This window comes from Lycium ferocissimum, chromosome 5, assembly GCF_029784015.1.
Source record: "Lycium ferocissimum isolate CSIRO_LF1 chromosome 5, AGI_CSIRO_Lferr_CH_V1, whole genome shotgun sequence".
In the NCBI taxonomy this organism is placed as follows: Eukaryota; Viridiplantae; Streptophyta; class Magnoliopsida; order Solanales; family Solanaceae; genus Lycium; species Lycium ferocissimum.
The window spans coordinates 70,340,100-70,352,590 of NC_081346.1; the positions used below are offsets into that span (position 1 = coordinate 70,340,100).

Genomic DNA, 12,491 nt, shown 5'->3' on the forward strand with positions numbered 1-12,491 from the left:
ATATAAGATGTGAATCTATTTTTTATGTCACAAAAAAAATCTTACATAACTAATATCAATTGTATGAGACAAATAGTAAAACTATTCACCCAAACGCAGGGGAGCCCCGCACTTTTCTAACCCAAAAAAAAAAAAAAAAATTGGAACCAAACTAACCCATTAAAAAAAAAAAACACTAGGCTTCACGCACAAAATCTGTGCGTGAAAGGGGTATTTTCTTTTCTTTTTTTTTCCTTTTTTTAAGCTATCAAAAATCACGTTTTTTTTTCATACTTTGGGCAAAAATTAGTTATGTTTCAAAACCCCAAAATATTAATATTTTATATAGAACTTAATATATTTTTTTGCGTAAATAACGTCGGCTATTATATCAAGTATACCTAAACGTTTGGATCGTCGTTTTAGGGGTTGTAAGAAATAAGATGTATTTTGTTAAACTTGTCATCTTTGGAAATCAAACTCAAAATTGAGCTTTTTTTCGATCTTTGTGCGAAGATTAATTAATATAAATATTTTATATATAGAACTTCATATTTTTTTTAGAAAATATTCACCCAAACATATATGTTTGGATGGTGACTTTAGTGGGTTGTAAATGCTTCAGAAGTTTGGAAACTTGTTATCTTTAAGTTTTTTTTTCATACTTTTGGTGAGGTTAATATTTTATATAGAACTTTTTTTTACGGAAGAAAGATACTGATTCCTTCTAAATAAAAAATAAGCAATGGTCTAGTTGTAAATTGTTGAAACTTTAAATGGTTATTGGGAGAGAGAGATTTTTTCGAGAAGACAAACGCCACAAGAGCGGTCTTTACGTTAAAAAACGCCCGCTATCCCATTCAATTTGAATTTTCCCCCAAATTTGTGCAAAAATTTCAAAAAAATCTAATGATAAAAAATCTATTTCGAGATGCTAATCCGAAGGGTAATGATGTTTTGAATGTCATTCGAGGTTCAAAATTCAATTTATGAAAACGAATTAGATAGCATTAGTAAACAATATAAAAAATAAAAAGTGTCTTTTGTATTGGGGCTTAATTTAGCCTCTTTTTTTACTCACTTCTTTTATACCAACAACATGGATCAAACCTTATTTTTATATTATCACTGTTGGATTGTCGTATCGGATGAATTATTTTTTAATATAATATTTTTATTTCAAAACACTTAAATCAAAATCGTATAAAATATGACAGTTTTTAAAAAACAAAACTTACTTTGGGGCACTCTACAACCCTAAAACGACGATCCAAACGTTTATTACTTGATGTAATGGTCCGTTATTGTTTATATAAAATATTGATATTTTGGGGTTTTGTTAACTCCCAAAGTATGGAAAAAAAACGTATTTTTACTTCTAAAATAACTTATTCCATTATTACTAACCAAACTTGGGCCAGTTCCCTAATTTGATTTTTTTTTTTTTTGGGTTAGTAAAATTTTTATTTTTAGTTAGAAAAGTGCGGGGCTCAAACGCAGGGTGGTGACTAGTGAGCGCGTCAGAAAGAGGGAGACGCTTTAACCTTTTGGTGAGGTTAATATTTTGAACTTTACGGAAGAAGATCTGATTCCTTCTGCAATGGTCGGCTGGGATTGATTAGGAGAGAGAGAGAGAGGAAGAGTATCTTTTACGTCAACATTTTAACATTTCTACGCCGCACGACATGAAAGCAAAGTTCACATGCCCCTCACTACTTGCGGGAATATACATTTACTTCAAATTTATATCTTTCCTAAATAATTCCGTCTTAAAAAAATTATCTTTGACACAAAATTTAAAAAATAATTTTTTTTTAAAAAATATATGGTCCAAAATAAGCCTTAGATATTTGTGTGATTGTAAATCATCTCATAAAATTAAATTATTTAAATATAAAAAGGGACAATAAATAAAATAATAATTATTTTTTCTCCTTCCACTTTTACTTGTTCATGTTTAATTTGACACATTTTAAAAATAATAAATAAAATAATAATTTTATTATGTCTACCCTAATAATTATAATCGTCTATATTGTTGCTTTCCAACTCTCCCCGATCCTACTTGAGGGATTACACTGTGTTATTATTATTGTAAATAATTAAAATTAATTAAAAAACTTTAAAAGTTACGCAGACACTATCAATTCTTTGAAGTTTTCAACCCAATAATTAATAATAAGGATAATATAAGTTTGGTAAATTATTTCTTAGTTTTTCGAACAGAACAAGTAAAGGTCAACACCATTTTGAATATACTGGATAACTAAAAATGGACAAAGGGAGTATATAACAAGGAATTTAATATGCTACTCCATCTCTTTCAATTTATATGAACTTAGTACTATTTGGAAGTCTATGAGGTAGTTCTTTGACCATATCTTTCTTACATTTTTTCTAAATTATCTTAGTTATAAATTATCAGTACTTTTTATATAGATTCTAAATATATAAATTTTATTTTTACAAACTTAAAAAATCTATATCAAAATTTACGGTCAAAGTTATACAATTAAATACACATAGCAATAATTAGTTCTTTCGTAGCATTAAAAAAAAAAAAACTTTGTAGTTACTAAAATATAGTCAAACTTACTATTCTGACGATACTCGATATCATGTCAACACTTCAAGTCGAATTTTTATTATGCTTCTTTCGTTCTAACATTCACATGTTTTCCCATTGTGAATAAAGATCCTCTCATGCTCGGTTACTTAGTGTTAAAGAAAAAAGAAAAGATATTTGTAAATTGAAGTAATTATTTTAAAAGCAAAAAAGAAAAGGCAGCAAAACCAAAAGAATAAAAAAAAAAAAACAAAATGCTCAAATACGCCATTTATCGAAAATATTATTTATGCCATTCGTCGATATCAGAAATGACTTATTTATGTCGTTATCATTTTTATCATTTTATCGTATCGAAAAAATTTATCCATGCCATTTTTCATTAACGTAGCTTTTACAATACTGATATGACACTTAGCCTCCAATTAGAGGTCCATATCATTTAATTAAACCAAAGACAAATTTGTGGGTCGAGTTTTAGTGTAATTTAGGATTTAATTTATCTTGATTTAATTAAACGACGCGGACCTTAATTGGTAACCAAATGTCATATATGGTATTACAAAATCGACTTTTTAAAAAATGGCGTGGATGAGTCATTTTGATAGCTCGATAATAAATAATACAAACTATCGATGAATTAAGTATAATAAATCATTTTTGATAGTTGATAAGATATTTGAACCTTTTTCGTAAAAAACTAGTAAAAAAAAAAAAAAAGAGAAAAGAGGGGGCTCCACAGAATTATTGTTCATTAATTAATTTCTGTCACATACTACTAAATTAGTACTACTCCTATGAGCACATCACTATCTCCTTTATATTCTCTCTTCACATTCCCCTTTCCAGTCACTACCACTACTTTCCTAATTAAGTTTATTAACACTAAATAAAATAGATCGTTATCATTTCTTTCTTCTATAAACTTCCAAGTTCAGCTGAAACTCGAAATTTTTATAGATATTCGTTTCATAATGTGTGTGTTTTTAAGTGTAAACAGCTAAGTTTTATACTATATATAGTTGACTAATTTTAGTAGTGTGTTTTCGAAGTAATGGCGGATGTTGCAGTTGCAAAGTCATGGAGGGACGAGCTAGCAAGCTTAGTAGAGGGCAGCGGGATAAGGTTCTCAACGAAAATATTTTATTCATTAACTAATAAGTTACCGTTTCGCCATAGATTTTGGATCAGATTTAAAAATTTATTTTCATTTGGCCGTGAAATTTGATCAGATTTTAAAAATTTATCTTCAAAATATTTTCAAATTTCGAAACTTCAGTTAAACTCAAATTTGCAAGTTTCAAGTTACCAAAGGGGAGCTGGTCAATCTCCAGGCTATCTCTCTGAGTATGAAAAAATAGATAGCAGTATCTCTATTTATAATAGTTTGAAATTTATTTTGACTATAAATTGGAAAATCTGTTCTTATATGTATTTTTTTACTATAAATTCTAACTAGACATGAATTAGCAAGCATTTGGCTATAGAAGATACATATTTTTCATTTTTTTTTTTTGAAATTTTAGTTGAAGATGGAGTTGTGTTTGGTTATAGTTTTTGTAAAAAAGTAATTGGTTATTTGAATGTACAAAAAATATAAATAGTGAAAAAAAGGTTTTAGGTGTTTTTTAAATTGCAAATATAACTTCAAGTTAAAATAGTAAATTCGAATCAATTTTGGTTTCCTACAACTTTGAATTATTTTTTCCAACAGGTTCGCCGGAGATGCAGTAGAAATCTCTACGCCGGTGTTCGAGGAGAAGAGATCGGTGTATGAATCTCCGGCGACCGAGGAGGTTGTGGGGGAGCCTGAGAGTTTTAGGGATCAATTCGAGGGTTTCGTGAAGGCTTGGGGAGAATTGTTGATGGAATTGTTGAGAGGTTGTAGAGATGTTGTGCAACAAAGTTTATTGACTGAGGAATCATACATTGTGCAGAAAACTAAAGGCCCTGTAGCTGAAGTTTCAAGGAGGTTGAGTGTTTTGAATGAGTTTTTGCCAGAGGATCGTGATCCGGTTCATGCTTGGCCCGTGATCTTCTTCGTCTTCATCCTCACCCTGTCCGGTAAATTTCGGCTTTCTGTTATTACTTTGAGAAGTTCTCCATTTGCATTTGCATTTTGCCAGTAGTATGTAGAATTCTTAGAAATCAATTTTTGAATTTCAAAGTGCTGGGGAGAGGTGATTAGGCAGGATATGGCGTAGTTTCAGCTTACCAAGGTTGTGGAGGATGCGGATTAGGGTAGAAGGTTAGCTGATAGCAGAGCGTTGTCTCGCTTATCCTTTCATACTAGTAGTCGTAGCATTACTCCTGTGGTGTTTGATATAGTTACTGTTTAGAATGCTTTGGTATGCTTTCTGTAGTATTTTTGCCATGACTTTCTCATTTCTGTTATTTCCTTTTTCGAACTGCTTTGAACTGTTTTTCCTCGAGCCGAGGGTCTATGGGAAACAACTTCTCTACGTCTAAGGTGGGGTAAGGTCTGGTACACTCTACCCTCCCCAAACCCCATTTTGTGGCATTACGCTAAGTTTGTTGTTGTTGTATTTGTAAAATTTCAAAGTGTCAGGTTTTCGCTAGGGGTGTTCATGGTACGGTTTGGGTCGGTTATTGGTTAAAACCATAGCCAAACCAATTTAGTCGGTTTTTAAATGTCTAAAACCATAACCAAACCAAGTAAAATAATAACCACCGGTTTGGTTATTGTCGGTTTGGTTCGGTTTGGTTCGGTTTTTCAATTTATGACTAGCGTGACAATTCAAATATTCTCTCTCTACATTCTTCAAATTTCTTATGAAGCTCTTTTTTCCTCACGACCACAAGGGCGAACTTTCTTGCGTATTGAGAAATACATGCGATGGCAATGTAAAATGAAAAGAGATAGTAGGATTTTTACTTTTTACCCTTATGCATACGACTTATTAGAGTTGGGCTTGGATTGTTGGACTTGGACATATTCTTTTAAGACATGGGCCTTAAAAATAAGTAGACCAAAATTAAATTAATAATTAAAAGGTATAAAATATCTTTAATTATTTATGAAAAGTTAATATTATACATATAAATAATTATAAATTTTATGTATATAATTATCGGTTTGGTTCGGTTATTTATTCGGTTATTTTTTACTATAACCATAACCAAACCAAATACTATCGGTTTTTCAAATTTAAAACCAAACCAAACCAAACCAAATGTCGATTTTTTTATTCGGTTTGGTTAAATTTTCGGTTTGGTTTTGGTTTTAACCAAAACTGTGAACAGCCCTAGTTTTCGCTACTGCGGTGGTCAAAATAATCGTCACCTTTGATTACCTTTTATGGGTATAATTAACTCTGTTTGATTGATTAACTTCTCATACAAGTTGTGATTGTAGTTGAAATTCTTTATCTAACATTCGGCTCCACTTTGAAACGAAAGAATTGGAAAACTACTCCTGTTTGGCACTAGTACTATTCTGGAGTCAAACTGACTTTTCTTTTTTATCTCTAGAAAATGCAGTACTTATTGTTTAGTTTCTGAATATGTGAATTTTATTTTGAAAATTTAAGAAATCCAAATTCGAAAAAGTAGATGAGTTGACCTTCCTGCTCTAACCATCCCATTCTTTTTAGGACCGATGGAGTATAAAACAAATTAAAGGCTTTAACTTCTAGAAATCTCTGGAAATTTTCAAATCTAGCATTTTCTTTGAAGATGAAGAAGTTTTCATCCTTTTTTGAAGTGTTTCTTTGTTTCTTTGTGGGATCCATTGTAATATTATTAGTCACAATGGTTAATAAGATTAACCTGATTTTATTATGTTTCTACACCAATGAACATCTCTTAGGCTCTTGTTAATAGATTTCTGGGATCTAATTGTGCTTCTTTCTCTAGCTTTCTCCTCTCGGTTCATGATTCTCTTTGGTTTCTGGTCCTGATAATTGGTGACATGTGCAGCATTAAGTGTAAATAGCAAACAAGATACCTCGGGCAAGCTAGTGAAAGAAGTGTACATACATCCTCCTAGCGCTACTCATATACTGCTTCCAGATGGTAGAAATATGGCATATACTGAGATAGGAGTTCCACCTGACAGAGCTAGATATTCTGTAATTGCTCCACATGGCTTCCTCTCTTCTCGACTTGGAGGTAGGGAATTGCTGCATAGCTAGTTAAATATTTAATTTGACATTGGTTCGTGTTAATTAGTTTGTTCTATATGGCTTTTGTGATAGGTATACCCGGAGTGAAAGTATCACTTCTTGAAGAGTTTGGGATTCGTTTGGTAACTTATGACCTTCCAGGTTTTGGAGAGAGTGATCCTCACCCTGAACGAAACCTTAACTCATCTGCTCTGGACATGCAATACCTGGCTGATGCCTTAGGAGTTAATAGTAAATTCTGGGTTTTGGGCTACTCAAGTGGAGCAATACATGCTTGGGCTGCGATGAAATTTATACCTGACCGAGTTGCAGGTATGTTCATTCTCCCATTTTTCTGTTAACTCTTCTCCACTAAATTTTAAGGATTTTTTTGCTCTTTTAGCATGAATTGATTGTCAAAGTTAAAGTAGATGGCATGATAATATGCCATTGGGACAATTCACCACAATCAATGATGATCTCTTAAAATAGAAGGAGAGATAAAAGGAACATCACTTGAATGACTCACACTGTAATGTGCTAGCTTCCTTGGTTGCTGGATGGTCTGATAAATATCATGCTTTCCCCTCTAATTGATCACATTAACCTTACTCATCAAATTTCTGATGATTTTATCATCCTGTTACAGGCGTAGCTATGTTTGCCCCATTTGTCAACCCATATGAATCAAGCATGACCAAAGAAGAGATGACAGGAACTTGGAACAAGTGGACAAGGAAAAGGAAATTGACATACTATTTAGCTCGGAGATTTCCAAAATTTCTTGATTACTTCTATAGCCGGACATTTCTATCTGGGAAGCATGGTCAAATTGATAAATACTTGTCTCTGTCGTTGGGACAAAAGGTAGATATTGTTATGCAAAATGATTGAAAACCCAGCATGAAATAATGTGAAATTTGAGTAAACGGGTGTCACCTTAAATTTTCAATGTTGGATACCCCCCCCACAACAATCCTCGAGAGTGGTCTTAACAGTTTTTATGGAATGCAAATATTCACTTGCAGCTCCATGAAACAAGAAAAAGAGAGTCCAGAATGTATTCATTCTTATGTTTTCAGTTTGGATTGCCTGTAGTAGGTGACCTGCAGTGATTAAAAACTTAAAAAGATTTCATTCCAAAATATATAATAAGAAAAGGGAAAAAACTGGACACACTTTGCATTACTATAATAGCACTTAGTTCTTCCTCTTCTCCTTTTTTGTTTGTTTTGTTGTTTATTGTGTATGTAATAGATGTGGCAGAAAATTGTATATCCAACCTCTACCTGGAGCACCCCAATTTCCCATTGTATTTGTGATAGATACAGAAAAAAAGACCTGATACTTCTCTCTCTGTCTTCTGCTTGCAATATCTTCTGTAGCATTTTAATTATCTTTGTCATGTATCATCTCGTGTTCTTCTCAGGATAAAGCGCTGATCAGTGAACCAGCCTTTGAAGAGTTCTGGCACAGGGATGTTGAGGAATCAATACGCCAGGGTAGCAAGAAGCCATTTGTAGAGGAAGCTGCACTTCAGGTGTCAAATTGGGGGTTTAGCCTTGTGGATCTTCAAGTGCAAGAAAAATGTTCCGGAAAAGGGATTCTATCATGGCTCAAGTTTGGTTATGGTCAAGTGAAGTGTGAATTGACTGGATTTCTTGGACCAGTTCATATATGGCAGGTTTGTAGACATCTAAATCTTGTTTCCTCTGTTTCATTTGATTTCTCGTCTCATTCTTTAGAATGTATATCTGTGCAAAGATAGGATTGTTTCCACTGTGTCTCAACTGTATAGGATATATTTCATGAGCATTGGAACTATGAACAGGGATTGGATGATCAGGTCGTACCACACCAAATGACCGACTATGTGGCTAGAATTCTGCCAAGAGTGGTGGTACACAAGCTTCCTGATGAGGGCCATTTCTCCTATTTCTTCTTCTGTGACGAATGTCATAGACAAATGTTCCTGACCATTTTCGGAAGCCCTCGGGGGCCTCTTGAAGAGAGCATTGAAGCTCCAATGGAAGACGATGAAGAACAGGCAGCTACAAATCTAGATTTGGCAGCAGAATGAGCGAAAAAAGTTTCATGATCACTAACTATTGATGTATATACTACAGGAATGCTCTCTCTCTCCAGGAGCACAATAGGTCAGACATACGGGTGGTCCTAACAGGCTTCAATATTTTTTTTTTTTTGGGTGGACAGTGCTTTGTGGTTTTCACTATGAATTTTAACAGCAGAAGTTGCAACAGTCAGTTACAGGAAGTTTTTCTTTTTAGAGGCAGATCTTTGTCTTTCAATAGATGTTCCGTATTTTGGACATAACTTGTTACAAGGAATGTTTTTGATGCCAAAGTTGACAAAGTTGACCGTAGCGTCTCCGCTTACTGTTATTTTCTAAATTTACTTCACGCTATAAAAAAAGGTTTCTACTGCAAAGTTAATACTATTACACAGGTGCAGATATATCTTCCAGTTATGCAGCGTCCATAAACAAATGTTACAGAAACCATTGTTCTAAAGTGCAAAAAACTACACCACATAATTTTTGAGCCTAATTTGATAAATTGTCGATCTTTGGTGGCTGCTGCAAATTTTCTTTGTTTTCCAAAACCACTTGATTCCTCTGCACACATCCCCTATACAAAAGAGGCTACATAAAAGTGTCTTCACTGGAGCTTGCCTAGAGGATTTGAAGGAGCACTCGTTACTTAAATGGAGCGACGATGCGACATGGATAGTAAGAATTCATATTATCAATCTCTGAAACTTGCTTAGATTATGATATAGTTGCTGCTCATAGCATTAATCAAGACACTGTTTGTTGTCTGTCATCAAGAATAGCTAAATTGAAAGACTTTAACCAGCTAGAAGAATCAATAAAGAGATCTACCCCCTAATGCTAAGTTATCCGACTAAATGTACATCTGTTGGTTTAGAAGAATGATACTCTATTCTCAATATTCTAGTGCTAATGGCCACAAATATCCATAGAGTGTAGGATTTGGAAATTCTAAGCACCAGCGAAAAATCTCGTTAGCCTAGAATGCGGATCCACTGTTCTTCGTCTGTCCAAGCAAAGTGTCTTTCGCTTCGTTTATTTTAGAAGCAAGGTAGTGACTACCTCCTGCATCTGGATGGTTAGCTACCATCACCTTCCTATGTGCTTCCCTCACTTTATCTGCTTGAACACTTTCCCTGTTGAAGATTGGTATCAATAAAATGAATCCAGAAAGGAAAAAATAGAAAAGGGCAAGACGAGTGATGCTGATGTTCTTATATATTGAATATCATTATACCAAGTCTTTTTCTTATTTGGGATGGGGTTGAAAAAGAGAGAGGGATAGACAGTACTACAAAGCACAAATAAACAACAGCAGACACGCACAGACGAGATCGTTAGACCAAAGTCAAGAAATGAGATAGGCATGGAAATGAAAGAAAAATGTCACTTATATGTTCAATTTCTATATCAACTTAAAAAGTGGAGACAAATCCAAGCCTACAATCTCGTTCCTCAAATCACATAGCAGGTTCACCACAATACATAGGGAGAGGATCAAAGCGTCAACTGCTTTTCTTATACCAGACAAGCAATATTAGCTTTGTGCCTTGTTCTAAAAAGTATAGCTAAGAGAAAGCAAAGCTCTACAACAACAACAAATTAACTTTAAACTATTGCAGAACAATTGAGCAACGATTCAATGAAAACGAAACATACGGGGAAACTCAGATATAGAAAATATATATATATATATAAATATATACATGGGGGGGGGGGGGGGGGGGGGGGGGGGGGGCTATCAGGTTCCAAAAGACGCAAAAGTGATGCCTCAAAAGAACCTCACAGATCAACACTGAATCAGTCCTCCATGTCTTGCATGCTCAATTTAATAGTTTCAATGATGCACCACTTATAGGTGCACCCAAGGTTATGGCCTAGTGATCAATTAAGTGGATGGAGAATCACAGAGTCTCAGGTTCAGATTCTAGGAGGCAAAAAACACTAGGTGATTCTTCCATCTGTCCCAGCCTTGGAGGACAGAGTTATCCAGTACTCTGTGCTAGTGGGAGGTAGCAGGTCTCCTTTACGCAAGCTGGCCTCCAACAAGTTTTTTTTTTTTTTTTTAAAGAAAAATCTCATATGAATTGCAGCAAGGTGTTAACATGAATGAGAGAACAGACCTGACTCCAAGTATGAGAGCTGCTTCCCTCCTGTTCATCTTAGGCTGAAAACCTCCTTCATAAAACTTGCGCATTCTTACAGAGGGAGGTCTCGCCTTGAATGCTTGCCATGCCTGGACTCCATACCTTGAACCATATGCAACAGCAGCTATAGCCAGTCCTGCTATCAATGGTGCGACCTGAAGCACAATTTAGAGTTACGTAAATTACAAGTATAATCAAGACAAATAGCCTGTTTCGCCAAGCATCTAAAATCAGTTTATTTTGAAAAGTGCTTTTCCAAAAAACTACTTTTGGTGAGAAGCAACTAGCATTTGGCTAATCAATTTGAAAAACACTTTTGAACAACAATTAGTGTTTGGCCAAACTTTTAAAAAGTGCTTCTAAGAGTATTTTCAGAAAAGTACTTTTGGGAGAAGCTATATTTTGTAGTTTCTCAAAATTAGATTCTGCTTCTACTCAAAAGCACTTTTTCTCTCCTAAAAGCTTGGCCAAACATCTCAACTTTGAGAAGAAAAAAAACACTTTTGGCCTTAGAGAAGACTGGCCAAACAAGCTAAAAGTAACCATCATACTGAAACCACATGGTGAGCATTAAACAGCATGATGACATAATTACTTATGCATCATAAATGGCACTGAGAAATAGCATTGTAGTTTAAAGTGACCCAATATATGGCCAATTTTTTTTTTTTTTTTCCTGATAACCGAGAAATTCCAAGTTCAAGTGGTGCATGGTTCAGAACTTGGTGGATAATGTGACAACTACACCCTTCTCTGCACTAATAGGCTTTTATCTAAGGCGAGGCTTGGTGCCCCAATGTATGAGCTATCTCAAAACCTTTTTTCCCAATAATATTCCCATTTGAAGAATTGACTCGAGAATGTACAAAGACGACATATACTTTTTTAAATGATGGTGGTTTCAAGAAGCTGGTCTATTCCAAATGGTTTAGACTCTATTAGCCCATTAAAAGGGTTGGGCTAAAATGGGCTAAGCTAATAAATGGGCGGGTCACAAACTTAAACGGGTTGGGTGGGTCACGTTTCCATCAGCTAATTTTGACACCCCTAGCTTAGAGAAACCCCTTCATTGCCACTTACAGAGAGGCTTTTTCAAAGCAAAAGTCAAACTGTGATCCCAAACGGCCTAATAACATTAGTTTGGTTCATAGGCAAGTGATACAAGGATTCTAATATGGTGAACTATAAGAACTAAATTGTCGTTTTTCTATGATGAAAGCTGATAATTTAGATTGAATATAGCAAAAGGGAATCATCATTGAGAACAAAGACATGAAGAAAGATGCTTGAGCAACATCATCATGCAAAGCAATGATCCAAATTCATAAGATAACCTAAAAATCTCAAAAGCTGAAAGCATCAACAAGCTCGAAGCTTTATTACCATAACTAAAAATAAGGATTCCCCTAAGTATGAAGTGCATAGACAACAAACACAGAAGATTAAAGACGCATAATAATCAATATTCTCCATGATATTAGGATGTCCCAAATTAAGAAATTCGTAGTCAAAGAAAGCAAAGGCTTCTACAAAGGGACCTCTTTTACAAAAATGATCTTGGACTGAAAATGGCAACAAAGAAAAAGACAGGACATGAAATAAAG

The 12,491-nt window shown here is 34.3% G+C and overlaps 2 protein-coding genes across 2 annotated transcripts; one reads left to right on the forward strand and one right to left on the reverse strand.

Annotated features, from left to right (window-relative positions):
• The first annotated feature begins 3,419 nt into the window (after positions 1-3,419).
• Positions 3,420-8,962, forward strand: LOC132057254 (uncharacterized). Its single transcript, XM_059449763.1, has 7 exons — positions 3,420-3,670; positions 4,260-4,609; positions 6,485-6,676; positions 6,763-7,002; positions 7,319-7,536; positions 8,099-8,353; positions 8,501-8,962. The coding sequence occupies exons 1-7, from the start codon at positions 3,600-3,602 to the stop codon at positions 8,747-8,749; spliced, it is 1,575 nt and encodes a 524-aa protein (XP_059305746.1). The 5' UTR covers positions 3,420-3,599; the 3' UTR covers positions 8,750-8,962.
• A 454-nt stretch (positions 8,963-9,416) lies between these two features.
• Positions 9,417-12,272, reverse strand: LOC132057255 (mitochondrial import inner membrane translocase subunit TIM14-2). Its single transcript, XM_059449764.1, has 2 exons — positions 10,864-12,272; positions 9,417-9,876 (listed from the first exon to the last, which is right to left on the reverse strand). Exons 1-2 carry the CDS (start codon positions 10,935-10,937, stop codon positions 9,720-9,722), a joined length of 231 nt encoding a protein of 76 aa, XP_059305747.1. The 5' UTR covers positions 10,938-12,272; the 3' UTR covers positions 9,417-9,719.
• Between the last annotated feature and the right edge of the window lie 219 nt (positions 12,273-12,491).

Bases quoted from the DNA above. Each gene is read 5' to 3' on its own strand.
- LOC132057254 (XM_059449763.1), top strand. From the start codon at position 3,600: ATGGCGGATGTTGCAGTTGCAAAGTCATGGAGGGACGAGCTAGCAAGC. The intron at 6,677-6,762 runs GTAGGGAATTGC...CTTTTGTGATAG, and splicing joins CCTCTCTTCTCGACTTGGAG to GTATACCCGGAGTGAAAGTA. The intron at 7,003-7,318 runs GTATGTTCATTC...ATCCTGTTACAG, and splicing joins TATACCTGACCGAGTTGCAG to GCGTAGCTATGTTTGCCCCA.
- LOC132057255 (XM_059449764.1), bottom strand. From the start codon at position 10,937: ATGCGCAAGTTTTATGAAGGAGGTTTTCAGCCTAAGATGAACAGGAGG. The intron at 9,877-10,863 runs GTCTGTTCTCTC...AATCTTCAACAG, and splicing joins GCTCTCATACTTGGAGTCAG to GGAAAGTGTTCAAGCAGATA.